Source organism: Eurosta solidaginis, chromosome 2 (genome assembly GCF_040869045.1).
Source record: "Eurosta solidaginis isolate ZX-2024a chromosome 2, ASM4086904v1, whole genome shotgun sequence".
NCBI lineage: Eukaryota > Metazoa > Arthropoda > Insecta > Diptera > Tephritidae > Eurosta > Eurosta solidaginis.
This window is the reverse complement of record NC_090320.1, coordinates 56911591-56933713: the sequence shown is the minus strand read 5'-3', so window position 1 is coordinate 56933713 and position 22123 is coordinate 56911591. Positions and strand designations below refer to the sequence as shown.

Genomic DNA, 22123 nt, shown 5'->3' with positions numbered 1-22123 from the left:
CCTAATGGGTGCACCTCATAACCTCGAAATGCAGAATCCCGACAATTCATAATCCTGACAAATTTAGAAATCCCTTCAATACACAATCCATACATAAAAAAATCCCGACATGACGAAATCCCGACAACACATCATCCAGAAAAGTTTTCTAAAATTTCGTTATTACACATTCAGCATACGCAAAAAGTAAGGAAGGATAAGTTCGGGTATAACCGAACATTACATACTCAGGTGAGACCTTTGGAGACAAAATAAGGGAAAATCACCATGTAGGAAAATGAACCTAGGGTAACCCTGGAATGTGTTTGTATGACATGGGTATCAAATGAAAGTTGGTACTGAGTATTTTAAAAGGGATTGGGCCATAGTTCTATAGGTGGACGCCATTTCGGGATATCGCCATAAAGGTGGACCAGGGGTGACTCTAGAATGTGTTTATACGATATGAGTATCAAATGAAAGGTCTTAATGAGTTTTTAGAAGGGAGTGAAGGCGTTTTCGAGATAACGACCAAAATGTGGACCAGGGTGACCCACAACATCATCTGTCGGGTACCTCTAATTGATTTATATATGTAATACCACGAACAGTAATCCTGCCATGATTCCAAGGGCTTTTGATTTCGCCCTGCAGAACTTCTTCATTTTCTTCTACTTAATATGGTAGGTGTCACACCCATTTTACAAAGTTTTTTCTAAAGTTATATTTTGCATCAAAAAACCAATCCAATCACCATTTTTCATCCTTTTTTCGTATTTGGTATAGAATTATGGCATTTTTTCATTTTTCGAAATTGTCGATATCGAAAAAGTGGGCGTGGTCATAGTGGTATTTCGCCCATTTTTATTACCAAGATAAAGTGAGCTCAGATAAGTACGTGAACTAAGTTTAGTAGAGATATATCGATTTTTCCTCAATACAGGTGAACTGCTAGGGTTCATCAGAGATGTCAGCTTGGATGAGGTGCTGCGAAGTAACTGAGGGCACAATAGACCAATGGTCGCAGTGCGATCCTCAATTAATTATCTATCAATCTATAGTGTTAACGGCCGAGCGGAAGGACAGATATTCGACTGTGTATAAAAACTAGGCGTGGCTTCAACCGATTTCGCCAATTTTCACAGAAAACAGTTATCGACAGGGCGGAGCAACGCCCATTTTGAAATTTTCTTTTAGTTTTGCATTTTGTTGCACCATATCATTACTGGAGATGAATGTTGACATAATTTACTTATATACTGTAAAGATATTCAATTTTTTGTTAAAATTTGACTTTAAAATATTTTTTTGAAGTGGGCGTGTTCGTGATCCGATTTTGCAAATTTTTATTTAGCATACATATAGTAATAAGAGTAACGTTCCTGCCAAATTTCATTATGATATCTTCAACGACTGTCAAATTACAGCTTGCAAAACTTTTAAATTACCTTGTTTTAAAAGCCACGCCTATTGTCCAAAATTTTACTAATTTTCTATTCTGCGTCATAAGGTCAAATCGCCTACCAAGTTTCACCGCTTTATCCGTCTTTGGTAATGAATTATCGCACTTTTTCGGTTTTTCGAAATTTTCGATATCGAAAAAGTGGGCGTGGTTATAGTCCGAATTCGTTCATTTTAAATAGCGATATGAGATAAGTGCCCAGGAGCCTACATACGACATTTCATTAAGATACCTCAAAACCTCGGGTAAATGTTGTTGTGCAGAGATGTCTAAAATAGTAGTAGAGCAATGTCGAGGGTGTGTAATATTTTTTATGACATCATCCCAATTTACATGTCGGGATTTTTTTGGTATTAAAGTTCGGGTTTTGGTCTTGTCGCGATGATGAACTATCGGGATTTTGTAAGTCGGAATTGCCTAATGTGGATATAGTATTCACCTCAATGCATGCTTCGATGATGAATGTGATTATCGTGCGTACTAAAGTCTCGGATAGTAGACAACCCAATGTGCCTAACATTCGTAACCAGTTTGCGCGTATTTCAGCGACACTACAGTTTTTGACGCCATTAAAAATTAACTGTGAAATGAAAAAAATTATTATTAAAGAAACTGGGAAAACAATATATGTTGGTAGTTATTGTTCACCTCCAAGTCGTTATCGGCCATTTGACTAAATAGTTCTTTATTTGTTTTCAAACGTTCTAATGCCGCTCGCATTAAGGATGTTGCCGGTTCCATGACAGCAACATCTTGCGGACCCTTAAATACTAGCTGTCCAAGTTCTACCCAGACGTCATAAATAGCTTTGGGGCCACCCATATCATCGGGACTCAATGCATTACAAAGATTTTGTAAACAAAGCAAGGATGAAATGCGTAAATTCTTCACCCTGTAAATAAAAAGCAATATTTTTTAAACCCTTCAAAGCACGCCAACCATTTTATGTCTCAATAGACTGATCTATAAGCGAAAAAGGCATTTCGCCTTTTTCGAGCTTAAGGGCCAATTAAACTTGCTTAACCCTAACACCATAATCGTAACCATACCCATATCCATAACCATCTACAATGTAATCGATTAATCGTGCCTTAACCTAAAAATCGTGAAAATTTCATTAAAATTAAGAAAACGCAAAAAATTACAAACATATACCACAAAAAATAAGTCTCTTAGTCAAAACGTATCCAAAACGATGAATAAAATCTACAAAAAGTTATTAAATTCACCAACTCAAATATTTTTATGGATATGGCGAGAAACCAAAAATCAATTGGTTGGCTATGGTATGGTTATGGCGTTAGCGTTATGGTAAGGCATCATTAATCGATTACATTGATATCCATCCATAAGGTTGGTTCGATCAGATGTTTTACCTGGTTATGGTTTTATGGTTATAAGTCACCATTAATTGGCTGTTTAGCCTGCAAACATATGTAGAGCTTTCGAAGATTAATAATGAACCAATTCTTATATGTATATTGTATCTCTTAGTCTTTTATGAACCCTATAATTTTTTTTTTCTGTGTAAGCTAATAAAACAGTTATCAAGAGGTATGTATTATCATGTATTACCATGTATTTTTATGCACAGAATCTGCTATTAGAACTCGCGTAACGGATAATGAATTCGGTCAACGCTCAATCGCCAGTGATTTTTCCAGATTTTTGAGGTTAGGCCCGAAACACGAGTCGTTAGGCCAATTTTGATATCAGATTAATTTTCATTGCATCAACAATCGATCTAACGGCACGTAGTTCAGCCGAAGAAAAAAACCGAAGCATATAACTGGCGGTTAATTCTTTTTTGAGGTTAGGGCAGTACATATTATTCAGCGCATTAAAATGTGTTGCATTACTAGTAAGGCATCGAGTCACGAGCATTCCGATCTCGAGGCCCGTGATTTCGCCATCCCGAAATTCCGTGAATTTCTTGGAATCTCATATCTCAAATATAAAAAACTTTAACTGATGGATGGTGTCCTTGTCGTTATCTGTTGGAAATTTTTAGGATTACTTCAGCAGAGCTGTATTCCTTTTTATTAAGTACACACACACGAGTTGATTTTCTACTTGCTTATATTTGAAAGTTATATGAAAGAAGTGAAGTTTTCTTACAACCTACTATTGTTATCGATATAGGGCTGAGTGCTGTGTTCGAGTAATCAACATTATGTAGATCTAATTTCAAATAATCTCCCAGCTAAACTTCCTTAACCTTAACGCCATAGTCATAACCATATTTTTACTTATCCATATCAAATTTGCATCAGTTATTGGTGTCTTAACCTAAAAATCATGAAATTTTCATAAAAATGAAGAAAACGCAAAAAATTACAAACATATTCAACAAAAAATAAGTCTCTTAGTCAAAATGTATCCAAAACAATAAATAAAATATACAAAAAGTTAATAAATTCACCAACTCAAATATTTTTAGGTTATGGATATGGCGAAAAACCAAAAACCAATTGGTTGGCTATGGTATGGTTATGGCGATAGCGTTATGGTATGGCACCATTAATCGTTTTCATTGATTTACATAAGGTTGGTTCGATCAGCTGTTTTATCTGGTTATGGATAAGTCACCATTAATAGGCCCTTAACCTATTCCTCCGAGTGTATTTCTGCCATGGAAAGTTTCTCAGTGAAAACGTATCTACCTTGCAAATGCCGTTCACAGTTGGTGTAAAACATGTAGCCCCCCTCGCAAGTTTGAAGGAAAAGAACCGATCACCTGATTTTTAACGTGACTATCGTGGTCTCTGAAGATAGCCGGCCGTATGCGCCATATTGGACATTGTAGGGTTATTTACGTACTTGTAATAAATATACTTTGTTATATTTTAAAATTTATTATTATAAGATTGTTTATTTTTAATTATCAAAAAATTACAATATTTTTTAGTTCAACAAAAATATCTTTTGGAAATAGAGTAATTATTTTTTTAAATATTAAATAGAAATATTTTAATTACTATATGGGAGTAAATGTAGGGTTTATATTTAATGGTTTACGTTATTTATATTAATACTTTAACTTGTTTTTTACTTTTAATTTTTCAATTTTTCTTAAATAATTAAGTTACTTTTTTTAAATGAAAATTTTGGAATTAATCAAAATGAGAAAATTTTGTTAGATTATTAAATTTTGTTATACGGGGAAATCCGCTAAACTTTTGTTTTTTTGGAGAAAAAAATTTTTTTTTGAAACATGGTATCACGCAAATATCTTTTTGTTAGGAACATTGGGGGGTAAATTGGAGCTATAGTGCATCGCCGTTACTCGTCTTACATAAGGCCTCAAAAAGATATAGTCAAAAGATCGAGGAAAATATATGTAAATTGAGGTCGCAATGTTAAATATACATTTATTTCAACACTTCTGTACCGATTATATCGAAATTTTAACAAAATATGGAGATATATGCAGCTGTTAGCTTGTAACATTTTTTTGATACACGAGACCCGGTTTTGTAGATATCGGTAAAAATATAAAACCGAATAACCGCCAAATATTTTTTACTGCAAAGTTTGCAACACATTTATTTTAACACCTTTCTACCGATTCTTTTGAAACTTTAAAAACATATAGATATGTGGACGGAGTATGTTTAGGTAAAACAGTTTTAATACCCGAGATCCGGGTTTGGAGATATTGATAAAAATATAAACCCGGAAAACCTTGATTTTTTTTACTTATTTAAAAACTTCTTAACCGATTGTGTTGAAATTTTATCATGATGTACATATCTATGTGGGGTATATTTACGTAAAATTTTGTTGATACCCGAAACCCGGCTTTAGAGATATCGGCAAAAAATATGAAACCGGGTAACCGTCAAATATTTCATACCCATTTGTTAATTTTTTCTCTACACCACAGTAGTATACCATCAATTGCCTCATCTTGGAATATTCACGCAAGGAAAGTTATTGATGTTTGTACATGGGGCAAATATACGAAATTTTCGCCAAAAATTGGCAATCGTCAAAAAGTATAGAAAAAAATTTTCTTTTTTTTTTCTTTTTTGTACCAAATTTGTGTTTCTTTTCATTAACTTTTAAATAAAACCTGCTTTAAAAGGAAAACAATTTTTTTCTACACTTTTTGACGATTGCCAATTTTTGTCGAAAATTTCGTATATCTGCCCCATGTACAAACATCAATAACTTTCCTTGTGTGAATATTCCAAGATGAGGCAATTAATGGTATACCACTGTGGTGTAGAGAACGGGAATGAAGTGATAAAAGTAAAATTGTAGCTGTGCACACAAAAAAACATGCTCCTGAAAAAAATTTACGCAGCCAAGTGCTTCCACTTTTCTGCCTCTACCTTCAAAACTGAAAGGGGCACATCGAATTTGAAGCCCCAGGTATTTTTAGTCACTGATAGGCTATTATCGTGCATAATCCAAATTTCAATACTCAGTTTTGCTCATACTTTTAGAATCTCCGTCTTAAAAACAACATTCAATTTAAATTCTATAGCGTTTCAGCGATGCCTCAAAATTTTATCGAAAAAATTCCAAAAAAAATCAGGGGTATCGCTTGCAAAAGTGTAAAAATCGACGTTTTTTACGTCTCGAAGTTCTGCAAAAACTTACTATCAACTTTCTTGATTTTTAAAATCATCAGATCGAATAGTCAAAAGGTCAAACTTAATGTCCTTGTACTTTTTTCTGGCCTTAAGTTTTTTGCCTGTGTGTAAAACTCGAGTATCAAAAAATATAGAAGTTTTTGGGATTTCTCCATACTTATTAATATTTAAAATAATTAAAAAAAAATATTTATAGAATTAATAGTTTATTTTAAATAATCTCTAAATAATTTATTACAAGTACATAAATAACCCTACAGACATCCTGTCAAAACACTGCCAAAACGCAGAAAAGTAGCTATCTTGAACATCCTGTCAGGCAGTTGACGGATAAGATATCTTACTTGTTTTTTCCACTATGGTTTGCATACAGGTTTTACACTGTCGCAAAGCATACTTATACAATGATCTCATTTTAAAGGAAATAGCCATTTTGACATGTTTCTCAACTGCCGGTTATATGTGGAAAAAGTTAAAATCTATCCTTTCAAATGATACTTCCTATGAATATGAAAAATTCCGGGATCCCTGCGTTCTCAATTTCAAATCCCGAAATCCCGGGATTGGAAAAGATCTTCAGAACTCGTTACTTTAATTACTAGATCCGCCATCTCTTTTTTTTTTTGTGTAGCTGTGCAAGTTATCGATTTTAATACATCGAATATCTGCTTTTTGAGCCCTTGTAATGTGACAGCTCATTTTGAAAACCCCCTTACAATACGAAGGATGAGAGATAGGAAAGGAAAAGGAGGGCTGTTTGTTAAATGGAAAAGTTCTAAGAAAATTATAATCAAAATGCTTTAAAAACAAGGGATCGTTCCTCAGCAATGGCTTGGCAACTGTTGTTGTTGCTGTTGTTGTAGCGATAAGCACACTCCCCGAAGGCCTTGGGGAGTGTTATCGATGTTGATGGTCTTTTGCCGGATGCAGATCCGGTACGTTCCGGTACCAAGCCCCATCATTTCGGGCACGATTTGTTATGACCACGTGCGACCTTCTAGGCCACCCCCAGCGGGTTAGGGGGTCAGAATATACCCGCGGTAGGTATGCCTGTCGTAAGAGGCGACTAAAATACCAGATTCAAGGGGCTGTGTAGCGCAACCCTTTCAGGTTGCCAGCGCAATATATAGCTTCTCCAAACCCAATTGTCAACCCCACCTATCATCCTGTTTCACAAACAGACGAGGCCCTGTCGATCCAAAGCTCCTCATGGAACTTGGGGGTGGGGAGGGAGAGCATCTTAATGGTGTTGTGTTACCGGAGCGTACCGGATCTGTATCCAGCAAAGGACCATCAGATCCACAACTCTCCCCAAAGCCTTCGGGGAGTAACCTTATCGCTACAACAACAACAAAAACCTTCTAGGCCATCACGCTCTCCCCACCCCCTAGATCCATGAGGAGTTCGGGGTCGCCATAGCCTCGGCTGTTAATGAAACATGATTCACCACGGATAGGTGAGTTTGACAATTGGCAATCTGAAAGGCAATCTGAAAGGGTTGCACTACACAACCCCTTGAATCTGGTATTTTAGTCGCCTTTTACGACAGGCATACCAACCGCGGGTATATTCTAACCCCCAAACCCACAGAAAAGCTTCTCAGCAAAAATTTGTCAGCTTTAGCAGATGCCGTTCAGACTCGGCATGGAAAATGTAGATCCCGCCACTACTATACTGTATAACTTCTCGCCTAGTTTGCCTTGGCCTTGCTGTTTGTTGCTGAATTCGGTTGATGCCTCCCGATCATTCAGGTAGTTTGCTGCCCAACTCTGCAGTCTCGATGAACTCGAATTCGAACTGATTCGCGTATGCTCGTTCCACGAAGACTTTCAGCAGGTCAAGCACCTCAAGGACGAGTGATCTTGTTTTATATGGTTTTTACAGCCTACCGCTGGCGTTATACACTTTACGAAACCCATATATGGCATATATATTTTCCAATACTTATTAGAGGAGGGCCATACATTGACGTCCTATATTCGAAGGCTTGTTTCTGCAAATTTTAGATATTTTTCCGTACTTCGTCTTCCGGCAGAATATGATTTGGACTGCAATATTTTCTCATGATCCTGATAGGGATATAGCGGTTTGCCATGTCGAGCATTGTTTTTTTTTATCAAGAACATCGAAATTAACTTCTAAGCAGCGCACCTACAGTAATATTCTCATAGATAACAGGAGGCTGCGACTGCATCAAGAAGTCCCCCCAAATAGGAAACCTAATCAATTTCCAGCGAATGACCAGGAAATTTCCTTCGAATAGATACTGACCATCCCTTTTGTAATGTGAGAAATGTGATAAGCCGAAAAGAAGGTAAGGTAGTTAGATAGATAAATTCCATTGTCATCGGACTACCATGAGGAGACTCCTCGCTAGACTAAGGCGTAATCTAATACTACTATAGCAGCGGGGAGCTTCGCCCCCAGAGCCAAAATGTGCATACTACTCGGAACATTTCCGAGCATTTTCCAGTCCGATACTCGTATTTTTATAGTTGTACTTTATTTCGCGATCTCTCAGCAAAATGTGTAATAGTGACTTTAAAAACTATAATTGAATAAATATTTTAATAGTCAAAAATTATAAAGTTTATTGACTTTCATATAAAAAATTTTGCATAAGTGCATCTGGATATTTTAGTGCTTTATGACTTTTCTTCGTTACTCTCAAAATGCCGTGCATATGTGGCTGTAGAGTTGAGCGAACGGAACCAAAAGTGCAGTGCGCAAAGTGCATTGAACTTTTTCATATGGAGTGTGTCAAAATTCTCCCAGCTGATCTAGAATGCTTGATGGAAACGGGTAAACAATTCATATGTAATAAGTGTATTGCCTTGCGTCGTAACTCTCTTCGCTCACCGCCACCTATCATAGATTTTAATGAGTCTATTAATCTCAGTGATGCTACAACATGCATTCCTGACAAAGCAAATAACTTCAACATTCAACCTATGCTTTCTTATGTTGGCAATGTTGACGTAAGTTATCCTCACTCATCTCAGCAAACAAGTGCTTTATATTTGGCTCTAATTGAGATCAATTCTCTCAAAAATTATAACAAATTTCTTATCGACCAATTGGAAACAGTGATGATAATCATGGTACATTTGTACTTTTTTGTTACATTTCGCTTCCCGAAAATACGTTGGTACTACATTAACATATTTGGTACATTTTTGTAAAGTACAACACTACACTTCAAGTAATTTGCCAAGCAGGGTCCGTATTACGTGTTCCGATCCGTGATCGAAATTCATTTTTTAAATCACAATAGCTCTTGAAAGGTGGATCGGATTAATGGCATATTTGAACTAGCGACAAACAGTACTCGTTAGATCCATTCTTTATTATAATTTTTAAAAAAAGTTTGACAGTTGCATAGTTATTGCTTGAGTGAAAATGGTTTTCAGTCACTGATCGTAACACGTAATACGGGCCCAGCTCTGAATGTACAAAAAAAATTTTAAATTTTTCGAAGAAAATATATAGTTAAGTTGTTTTGCTGCCGAGCACAATTTGCCATTTGCAATTATGGATCATTTGAATATGATTATGAAAAATAGGATAACTGATTCTAAAATTGTGGACAAATTTTGCATCAATAGAATTAAAGCACAGAAAATAATAATTCAAATAACAGGGCCAGAAAATTATAAATCCATAATTGCATTTTGTCAGAAGAATTATTACTCTCTAATAATAGAAGAAAGCCTTCGGGGAGTAGAATTATTACTCTCTAATAATAGAAGAACGACTGATATATATATATCAAAAAATTTGGCAGTTTCGATTCGAATTTTTGATAAAAAGTGCATTGGTAGATTTTTAAATTTGATACCTTTGACCGATAGTAGCACGAATGTCATTATTAAATCTTTGAAAGACCATTCAGTACCACTTGAAAAAATGATTGGTTTCACTGCCGACAATTGCTCGGTTATGATGGGAGCAAAAAGCGGAGTGCAAGCAAGGCTGAAGCAAGTTGTTCAAAATCTGCATGTTAATGGATGTGTTTATCACATTTTAGATTTAGCTTCAATGGCCGCTGATGATAAATTGATAAATTTTTAAGACGTAAACTATCATTTTTGTAACAGCCCCTTTAGGAGGGCAGACTTTCAGAGTTTTCAAGAACATTTCGGTACAGAAATGCATGTTATACGAAAGTACGATCCCACAATTAAATAAATAATGTGAATATAGAAATGCAGTCTGAAGATATTCGCATACATTTACTTATTACCAAATTAAAAATTTTATAAAAAAATCTAATTTAGGATCCAGTCCTATTTGGATGTTAAATATTGATTCAGTCGAAAATCACTTAACCCCAGATGAAGTTTAATGCGGTGTTAATGTGGATATTATTTTATCAAACAACCTTTTCGAAAAAGATTACGAACACATATTTAAGAGCTGTGCTAAAAATGTTATATACAATTTTGTAGTACTTTATTAAAGAAAGTACATTTGAATGATAAAACTTTGTTGTGGCTGCGAAGCTTTCGCCAGAAAGTATTTTAAGCGGTGAAACGAATAGTATGGCGCCTTTAGTTATGGGCTTGTTTCCGAAATCTGCATTTGATAAAATAGAGAAAATTAATTCTGAATTTAGAGCTTTAGCAGAGCATGAGAGCCTTAATTAAATGTCATTAGCACCCAGATAAATTGCGGTTTAAATCAAAACCCCCACCAAAGAACACTACTCGTCGCGCTAGAGCTGTTGTTGTTGTTGTTGTTATAGCGATAAGGTTGCTCCCCGAAGGCTTTGGGGAGTGTTATCGATGTGATGGTCCTTTGCCGGATACAAAACCGGTACGCTCCGGTACCATAGCATCATTAAGGTGCTAGCCCGACCATATCGGGAACGATTTATGTGGCCACATTAAACCTTCAGGCCACGCTAGACCTATCAAAAGCGTTTGAACGGTCAACCATGGCACGTTACTGCAAGACCTGGAAGGGTCTACCCTTAACCCATGTCTTAAAAGGTTGACCGCAATTATTATCTGGGTGGTCGGCAGGCATCGGTGCAATATAGAAACGAAACATCAAAACCAAGAAGAATTAAACAAAGTGTCCTATCCCCGCTTTTGTTTAACTTCTACATATCAAAGCTACCTTGGCCACCAGAAGGAGTTACTTTCGTTTCCTACGCGATGACTGCACAATAATGGCCACAGGCCCAGGCTCACGGATCGATGAGCTTTGCAACAGAATAAACGACTATCTCCCTGATCGCTACAGTTTTTTCGCCTCACGAAACCTGGCAGTATCACCGACTAAATCCTCCGCGACCTTATTTACAACATGGACGTCCCAAATGTCGACCATTTTGAACATCCACGTCGTTAGCACTACGCTACCGACTGTCCTACACCCCAAAATCTTGGGTGTGACGTTTGATCAGGATCTACATTTTGGTGAGCATGCAGCCGCAACTGTACCGAAAATCCAGAGCCGTAATAAAATCCTCAAATCTCTTGCTGGCGGTACTTGGGGAAAAGATAAAGAAACGCTCATTACCACTTACAAAGCAATTGGCCAGCCGATTGCATGCTACGCGTCCCCGATATGGTCGCCAAGCCTAAAGACTACTCACTGGAAGAAGCTACAGGTCTACCAAAATACTGCTCTCAGAACCGCTACCGGTTGTCTTCTTATGTCCCCAGAACACCATCTACATAATGAGGCGAGAATACTCCCCATTAGGGAGAAAAATGAAATGCTAACCAAACAGTTCCTGTTGAATACCCAGAACCCTGGGCATCCTAACAGACAATTGATTGACGAGCCAACACCGCCCAGGGGCTTAAGGAGTCATCTCCGTAAGCATTATAAGGAAATACGGCACCTTAGAACTCAGCCGTATGAAGCCAAAAAACACAAGCAGGTCCTCAGTGAACTCCACAAACAGGCGCCGAACCTTTATGCGAGGAATTGCCCGGTGAATCCAGTACTCAAAGAACAGTACCCAAAACTTGCGGGAGAGGAACGCACACTCCCTAGGGAAACGCAAGTCCCTCTAGCTCAACTTCGATCTGGATACTGTAACTCTTACCTATCCAGAATCAACCCCGACATACAAAATGTATGTAATGCTTGCAATGTATCCACACATGACACCAGCCATCTCTTTAATTGTAATGTGGAACCAACGCCTCTAACACCGCTCTCATTATGGCCCACCCCTGTTGAAACAGCAAGTTTCCTTGGACTCCCGTTAGAGGATATTGATGACAATTTGTGATCGGTCGCACCTATTGGATGGGGCAAAGTACAACAACAACAAAATGAGAGCCTTAAAAAATTCAAGAATTTAAATATATGCAGCTTTTGGGAAGAATTAAGATCAGTTGAAAATAAATTAAATGCGCAAATGTTTTCCAATATTTATAGAACAGTTCAAGGCATATTGTCGATTTCACAATTATCCACAAACGTAGAAAGATATTTTCTATCAAAATTTAATTAAAACTAAGTGTAGAAAGATATAGATGTGAAAAAAAACAGCTTATATACGTTTACGCTTAAACTTTATATGGACTGCTAAGCGACAAATTTTAAATACACATCTGAAATTGCTACGCATAAAATTAGTACTACTAAATTTCAATACGCATTATACTCAGATGTAACTGAAATATTTGTCTCTGTTTCACCCTCTGCACTAATTCTATGTATTCTATGTGTGTCCACAATTCATCGCAACTGATTCAGCTATATGTTATCCACAGAAATACAACAGAGGGTTGTGCCTCCGCTTTTTGGTACACCCTGTGCTGGAGCTAGTTGTTTAACCACTGCCACTAGATGGGTCTCCAAAGCATTATCTAAGCGAGGATATGCGTTTTTTTTCACGCGCAAACGAAACGTATATGCGTGTAAAAAAAAAACACGGCTATTTTTACTGGAAAAGTATTTCTTCATAAATCATATTTCCCTGTTATACTACCTTTAATTTGTGTTAGTAAGTTTCCTGACTAAAAACAGTTTGAATATAGCTATATAGCTCTAGTTTGGTTCAAATTCACATCCGAAGACTTTTGGTACATTTTTGGATGATTTGGTACATTTTTTTTTTTCCGCGTTTGGTACAAAATGAAAAAATCCATTTATCATCCCTGATTGGAAATATTAAGTGAAATTCGCTCTCTACACAACAAACTTCGTTTGGATGAATTATTTTATACTAAAAAATAAAAAAAAACACACCTTAATGTCACTTAAATAATAATTTTTATTTTGTAACTTAAATTACAAAAACAATACAAATTGTTTCGACACTCGCGTGGTGCCTTCTTCAGTTGTTTGTGTTCAGTTTTCAGTTGAACTTGCCTGCTTCCCTCTGGTTAAAAAATATACAGTTTTTACAAAACTCTCCAGAGTAAATTTTAAGCTTGGCGTGTCAGCTACGCTCCTGGACACAATTCTGGATCCCTTGCTATGGCCAGAAAATGTGAAAGTTAAACCGTTCAAAAATGTTCGCAAGCAAGTAAGAATCTCGGACCCACTGTAAGGCGACGATTAGCAATCACTGAACAACGTGGTGAGTGGTCTGCCTCCAATTAATGGTTATAGGGAGATAAAGGTATATTTCCAAAACCTTTCTGGGATGAGGAACAAAGCCGACCTTGTTCACACCTTCAGTTCCGAATTGGATTATGACGTCTTTTTTTTTCATCGAGACATGGCTCAATGGAAGTTTTTTCGACAGTGAGTTCTTCGATTCCAATCTTTTTAATGTATTCCGCAAAGATCGAGATCCTAACGCTACTGATTGTCTTCGTGGCGGTGTGGTCTTAATTGCCGTCAAGCGTCAGTTATCCTCCTGTTTCTTTCCGCTTAGTAATGGTGACGTTCTGCTCGATCAAATTTGTCTCTGCATTAATGGTTCTGATTCACAAGGCTCTCTATATCTCCTTGCATCATACGTGCCACCGGGCAGTTCATTTGAACTATACAAGACCCACGCTGACAACATAGTTTTTAATAACCTAAGTGATAATCATCTCTGCGTGCTTGGTGACTTAAACTTATGCAATATTGACTGGTCAACTAATGTTTGTAATTTTGGTCTTACACCTAATAATCTCTCTGCAAATAACGAATTATATTTCATTGATAATTTACTTAGTCTTAATTTATTGCAAATCAACAAATGTGTTAATCCTTTAAATAGATTACTCGATCTCATATTTATTAGTGACTATATTAATTGTGACATCAGTGAATGTACAAATCCAATCACTCATAAGGACAGGCATCACCTATCCTTGGTTATTAATTTTAGTTTTTATAGTTATGCACAGAATACTTCTGAAAGCAGATTTACTTTTAACTTTAATTCGTTTGATTTCCCCAGTTTTAATGGTTTTTTATCTGAAATAGACTGGGAAGTGGTACTTGAGAACTGGATAGTTCTAATAGTTTCCTAACTTTCAAATCTATTCTATTAAATCATTGCGTGCATAAAATTCCTATGAGAATAATGAGGTCTTACAAACTTCCGTAGTATACGAAAGAGTTGAAAAAATTGAAGAATCTTAGAAATAAATATATGCGTAAGTTTAAACATACGAAGAACCATTTGTTCTTCACTAAATACATGCAATATTTGAAGAAATTTAATAATTTGGATAAGCTTCTGTATACCAACTATATTCATACAATCGAGTCTAATATTAAATTGAATCCGAAAACATTTTGGAGCTATATCAAGTCTAAAAAAGGTTGCTCCAGTATACCGTCTGGAGTCTTCCTTGATGGCCACTCGGCGCGAATACCATGTGATACAGCCAACTTATTTGCGAAGTTTTTTAAGTCAAATTTTTCTGCCGATAGTTATCTATCGTTTGATGCCTCTACGAATCTTAACACTGCTCTAAACTTCGATGCCCTCTGTCTCCTTCTGATGATATTAGTAATGCTAATCTCAAACTTAAATCTTCGTCTCAAACAGACGTTGATGGGTTTTCGTCAGTCCTGTTAAAAAACTGCCCGACTCTAGTTTTTCCTTTAAGAATAATTTTTAATAAATCTCTATCGTCCGGTACGTTCACTGACGAGTGGAAGCTCACCTCTATTACCCCCGTCTTTAAAAGTGGTAACAAAAATGATGTGCGTAATTACAGGCCTATTTCAAAGCTTTCTACCATTTCCAAAATTTTTGAGCATGCTGTTAATGCCAAGTTGAGTTTTGCGGTTAAGTCTTTAATATCTCCCTTCCAGCATGGCTTTGTCGCTGGTAGATCAACAGTTTCTAATCTTGCCGTTTTTAGTGAATCTTGTGTTGAATCTTTTCTGCAGGTTTTCAGGTTGATTGCATTTATAGTGACTTTTCAAAAGCTTTTGGCAAAATTCATCATAGTGTTTTAATTAAAAAATTAGGTTGACTTGGTTTCCACTATTCGTTTCTTTTATGGATAAAGTCTTATTTAAGTAACAGACAGTGTGTTGTTTCCATAGATGGACATTCGTCTAGTCCGTTTGTAGCCACTTCTGGGGTTCCCCAAGGGAGTATATTAGGTCCACTTTTATTTATCTTATTTATTAATGACATAAGTAGTTGCTTTTCATTCGCAAAGTGTTTGCTATACGCCGATGACTTAAAGCTATTTTCTGTCATTAAGACGCCAGATGATGCCTTAACGTTGCAGAATGATATTAATAAGTTGCACCAATGGTGCCTGAACTCTCGTATCTCTTTGAATCCATCCAAATGCTTTCAAATGACCTACTCGAAGTCAATTAATCTTCTAACTACAAATTACATTATTTCTAATTGTGAGCTTCAATGTATTAATGAGATTAAGGACCTTGGTGTTGTCTTTGACAATAAGTTTTCTTTTAGTAAGCACATAAATTTCATAACCTCTAAATATATGCTTGGCTTTGTGAGGCGCAATGCTGCCAAATTCTCTGATCCCTACACGTTTAAGCTACTTTACACGTCTTTTGTTAGGTCTCATCTGGAATATGGCGTATTTATTTTGAGACCAAGTAGTCAAACTGCTATTACCAGAATTGAAATAGAAAAAATGTTTCTCAAATATGCCCTTCGTTCTTTAAACTTCTCTGATCCTACACCCGCCTACTCTGCGCGACTTCTGAGTTTAAGCCTTAAGTCTTTAGAAAATCGCAGATCAATACTCTGCTTGTCATTTAAGTATGATATTATTAATGGGTCCGTTGACTGTCCATATTTATTGGATATGATTCGATTTAATATTCCTCGGAGGTGTCTTCGCAGTTTTTATCCATTTTATTGTCGAAATTTTAAAACCCACTATTCCAGTAATGCTCCCACTGCTCGTGCTCTCCGTGAGTTTAACTCTATCAGTACTGTTGTAACTGTAGACTTTTCTGCTCCAAAAGCGAAACTGTTGAATATTTTAAAATCTGCTTTCTAAGTACCATGTATTATTTTTAAATAACTATCTCTTAATTTTAGTTTGTATCATAGTCTGTAAGGATTTAAGTCCATTGACTAATTGAAATAAATAAATAAATAAAAGATGCGACTAAAATACCAGATTCAAGGGGTTGTGTAGCGCAAACCTTTCAAGAGGTTGCCAGCGCAATTTATAGCTTCTCCAACCCAATTATCAACCTCAACTACCTTTGGCGAATCCTGTTTCTTTAGCAGCCGAGGCTCTGGCGACCCCAATTTCTTCATGGATCTAGGAGGTGGGAGGGCGGTATGGCCTCGAAGGTTTCATGTAGTCATACCAAATCGTTTCCGAGATGGTCGGGCTAGTACCTTAATGGTCCAACCATATTGAAACTGCTAGTTTCCTTGGACTCATGTTAGAGGACTTTGATGACAATTTGTGAGTGGCCACACATATTGAAAGGGTCAAGCTTTGTTAACACAACAAAAACAGCAATATAGGGCCTTCTTTCAGCTTCAGTCTCTCATTTATGGAATGTAAAACTTCCTCTAAGTTTTGCAAAGCTTTGCATCCTTTAACAAGGATTAAAAAACTACTGAAGGCTTGGTTACCTGCGGTGCCGCTACATAGCGGTAGAGTATGTTATAAAAAATGTTGCAGTGTAAAGGTAGTTATGTGGAAACTAAGAAGGCGAAGTTCACCTCAACTTAATATAGCGGCAGGTACCCCCAGCGGGTTAGGGGGTTAGAATATACCCGCGGTAGTTATGTCTATCGTAAGAGGCGACTAAAATACCAGATTCAGCGCAACCTTTTCAAGTTGCCAGCGCAATATATAGCTTCTCCAAACCCAATTGTCAACCTCACCTTCGAGTGGCGAATCCCGTTTCACTAACAGACGAGGCCCTAGCGAGCCCAAGCTCCTCCAGGGTGGGGAGGGAGATATGGCCTGAAAGTTTAATGTGGCCATATAAATCGTTCCCGAGATGGTCGGGCTAGCACCTTAATGGAACTGTGTTACCGGAGCGTACCGGATCTGTATCCGGCAAAGGACCATCACATCGATAACACTCCCCAAAGTTTTCGGGGAGTAACCTTATCGCCACAACAACAACATAGCGGAAGGTCATAAAATATTACGGTCCGTTCTTATCTTTCCTCTTGTCCAGGTTTGAATGCGTGCGAATGTCACGTCCGTGGCCAAGGACTTGCCTATATGTGTATGTTGGAAAGTGTCAGATTTCGAACTTCAATGGCCGATATCTATGTTTTGGAGGCCAACTCAAACAAACTACCCAGTTGAAATAAATTGTATGCATAAAGGAGGTATGTATGCAAAATGCATGAAAAAGCATGCAAGGTTTAAATTTTTTTGATTTCTAAACATATTTATTTATAGAAAAATTATGCGTACTATATTAGTGAAAAAGTATTAACATTCAATGCTCCCCGAGTAGAAAAATATTTTATGCATACATGAATCGTATGTTTGTAAAAATATAATTTTTTGAATTTCGGTCGGCCCGTTTATAATTTAGGACTCTTTGATTTTTCTTTATTCCCAACAAACATTTAGAGACAAAACAAGTAAGGAAGGCTAAGTTCGGGTGTAACCGAACATTACATACTCAGCTGAGAGCTTTGGAGACAAAATGAGGGAAAATCACCATTTAGCAAAATGAACCTAGGGTAACCCTGGAATGTGTTTGTATGACATGGGTTTCAAATGGAAGGTATTAAAGAGTATTTTAAAAGGGAGTGCGCCATAGTTCTATAGGTGGACGCAATTTCAGGATATCGCCATAAAGGTGGACCAGGGGTGACTCTAGAATGTGTGTTGTACGATATGGGTTTCAAAGGAAAGGTGTTAATGAGTATTTTAAAAGGGTGTGGGCCTTAATTCTATAGGTGGACGCCTTTTCGAGATATCGCCATAAAGGTGTACCAGAGGTGACTCTAGAATGTGTTTGTACGATATGGGTATCATATTAAAGGTATTAATGAGGCTTTTAAAAGGGAGTGGCCCTTAGTTGTTTATGTGAAGGCGTTTTCGAGATATCGACCAAAATGTGGACCAGGGTGACCCAGAACATAATCTGTCGGGTACCGCTAATTTAATTATATATGTCATACCACGAACAGTATTCCTGCCAAGATTCCAAGGACTTTTGATTTCGGCCAGCAGAACTTTTTATTTTCTTATACTTAATATGGTAGGTGTCACACCCATTTTACAAAGTTTTTTCTATAGTTATATTTTGCGTCAATAAACCAATCCAATTACCATGTTTCATCTCTTTTTTCATATTTGGTACAGAATTATGGCATTTTTTCATTTTTCGTAATTTTCGATATCGAAAAAGTGGGCGTCATAGTCGGATTTCGTTCATTTTTTATACCGAGATAAAGCGAGTTCAGATAAGTACGTGAACTAAGTTTAGTAAATATATGTATATCGATTTTTGCTCAAGTTATCGTATTAACGGCCGTGCGGAAGGACAAACGTTCGACTGTGTATAAAAACTGGGCGTGGCTTCAACCGATTTCGCCCACTTTCACAGAATCGACAGGGCGGAGCCATGCCCATTTTGAAATTTTCTTTTAGTTTTGTATTTTGTTGCACCATATCATTACTGGAGTTGAATGTTGACATAATTTACTTATATACTGTAAAGATATACAATTTTTTGTTTAAATTTGACTTAAAAAAAAATTTTTGTTAAAAGTGGGCTTGTTCGTCATCCGATTTTGCTAATTTTTATTTAGCGCACATATAGTACTAGGAGTAACGTACCTGCCAAATTTCATCATGATATCTTCAACGACTGCGCAATTACAGCTTGCAAAACTTTTAAATTACCTTCTTTTAAAAGTAGGCGGTGCCACGCCCATTGTCCAACATTGTACTAATTTTCTATTTTGCGACATAAGTTCAACGCACCTACCAAGTTTCATCGCTTTATCCGTCTTTGGTAATGAATTATAGCACTTTTCGGTTTTTCGAAATTTTCGATATCGAAAAAGTGGGCGTGGTTGTAGTCCGATTTCGATCATTTTCAATAGCGATCCGAGATGAGCGCCCAGGAACCTATGTACCAAATTTCATCGAGATACCTCAAAATTTACTCAAGTTATCGTGTTTACGGACGGATGGACGGACATGGCTAAATGAATTTCTTTTTTCGCCCAGACCATTTTGATATATAGAAGTCTATATCTATCTCGATTAGTTTATGCCGTTACGGATTACCTTTATGCGAACAAAGTTAATATACTCTGTGAGCTCTGCTCAGCTGAGTATAAAAATCACAAAGGAGTCCTAATTCGGATCATTTACGCTCATTATAAGCTCATTTATGGATCTAGTATTTCCCTTCTTGCAATATTCGTCCGATATGAGCGTCGATCATGTGCACCTCTCGCCTTCGCTTAATCTCTCCCAGTCTAATTGGGACGTCTACGTAGCAAGCTTCAAGGGATGCGTCCTTTTTAGCTAGTTCATCCGTTTTTTCATTCCCATCTATTCCCATATCCCTGGGACCCAATATAGATGTATGCTTCTCCCTGTCCCGATTCTCTCCAGGGACTGCTTACACTCTAACATGCATTTAGATGTTGTCCTATACGAGATTATTGCTTTGATTGCTACTTTACTGTCAATATAAAAGTTAACACGGTTGCAGCTTAAGCTATTCTCTTCCAGGGTTTCTACCGCTTTGGTTACGGCTAATATTTACGCTTGGAATACGCTACAGTAGGTAGGTAGGTAGGTATAATGGCTGCGACCATGGTCGCCCAAGTAGCTAATGAAAAGCCGTTTTGAGGCCATAAAACTCGTTTGAACCTACTGAGTACTACATGGATATGTTTTACAACCAACCTGAGTTGTTTATGAAATCAAGAATGTTTGCCATCCCTATTTCCGCTAATCTTCCTAGATCTTCCAAAAAAGGGCTCGCGAATGATCTTAAACGGGTTCTAGTCAGAGCCGGGTATTTACACAGAAAATGCTCGACAGTCTCTTTTTCATTTATGTCCTTACAACTGTCTGCAGTGGTCATTGTGCGGAATACCCATCTTTTCCGCATGCGTGCCTAAAGCCCAATTACCAGTGCAGACCGCTATAAGTCTATGGGTGTCGGCCCTGGATCTCCCCAGCAGATACCTTGTTTTCCGCTACAGTAACCCGGCAGCCTGTAGGATCTTTTTAATTCCGCATCAGCACAATATACCACAGACCCTACTCCTTCCACTACTTTGAAACCATCTGTGTACACATGTAGCGCCTCGTCCGCCATTTCAGTACCCTTGCGCCGACCGTCCACCTCTATTGTGGCCTTAAGGTCTCCCTCGAAGCGCATATAGGGAATCAGGTACCTACTATATGTAAAAAAAGAATAAAATTTTCATTTGAAATGAAAATTTTTCAATAAGAAATATGAAATTTTGCTCCAAAGCTGCTTTTCCAATTTTACACTTTTGGCATACGGCTCCTAATTTTCATCATATAGGAGTCATAAATGGGCCTTTTATGATGGAATTTTTGTGTTACCCATATTACTTTCAATATTGCACTCCTCTCTGACTCATAATTATGAATGCTCCGAAAATTTTTGAGGGACCGTTTTGAAAAATTTATTTGTATTTACGAAATGTATGTACATGGAACAATTTTTTTTTCCGAAAAGAACTCCAAGGTATGAATAACTGATTAGAAATTGGGTAAATTAGAGGAATCAACTTGGAATATATCGCGGATTTATTACGACCGCCAACCGTTTATATCAGGTTGCTTTGCCGTCATTTATGTATACATATTTGCTGGTGCTTTTGAATGCATTCGGCATTAATACAACCATTTGGTTGTAGAAGTAGTACAAAGGGTGTAATAAAGTATGCATACTCCCTGAGAAAATACACGTGTTGAAAAGAAATAAACGTGCAGTCAGATTCCATTCTCCTTTAGATCGAAATAGAACTCTCCGGGCGTTTGGCGAGTATCGCAGGCGTACGAAAACCGTCGTATCCCTGGAATCATTGGCTATACATGGAAAATTTAGTATTTTCGAGAGCCTGTCTAAACAAAACCGGATGCTTCTCCAAGCAGCAACAAAGCTTCGGCGAGAGGGGAAGTTGCAGTCGGTCTTTACTCTTCAAGGCTGCGTCCATGTCAGGAAGGATAGTGATAAAGCCAAGCAGCCAGCAAAGATCCTGCGAGATGAAGATTTGGAGGTGTTTCGCTAGCCTTAAGCCTGTATATCTGTTTGTTGTTTTGTTTTTTGTTTACTTAGTTATTGTCCCTATTGATCTTGTTAAGATGGTCTGCCTGATGTATTTTTGCTATATCTCCTGGTATGTGTGCTTTTGTTTGTTTGCCCTTGTTAACGTATTATTTTTAAGTCTATTAAAGATAATGGTTTTAATGTTAGCGAGAACAGCTTAGCGTTTCTAAAAGTAATATGTAAACGGCAGAAAGGTTTCAATATTGCTCATTTTAATGCACGGAGTTTAAATATAAAATTGATGATGTCCGATACACATTTGAGTCTGCACTGGTTGATGTTATTTGTGTCTCTGAAACATGGTTTCTAAGTGATGTAAGGGATTTTCACTACGTCATTCCCAATTATAACCTCATTCGAAATGATATGGTCGAAAAAAGGAGGGGTAGCCATCTATTATAGGAGT

At 37.2% G+C, this 22123-nt stretch overlaps 1 protein-coding gene across 2 annotated transcripts in view; it reads right to left on the bottom strand.

Moving 5' to 3' along the window:
* The window catches only part of LOC137239777 (HEAT repeat-containing protein 3), a 60875-nt gene that overhangs the window by 5639 nt on the left and 33113 nt on the right, over positions 1-22123 (bottom strand). For both annotated transcript variants that reach the window (XM_067765425.1, XM_067765424.1), the window contains 2 exons: positions 2090-2333; positions 1881-2021 (listed from right to left, as the gene is read on the bottom strand). In XM_067765425.1, coding sequence (XP_067621526.1) covers positions 1881-2021; positions 2090-2333 — 385 coding nt within the window. The remainder of the gene's footprint in view (positions 1-1880; positions 2022-2089; positions 2334-22123) is intronic.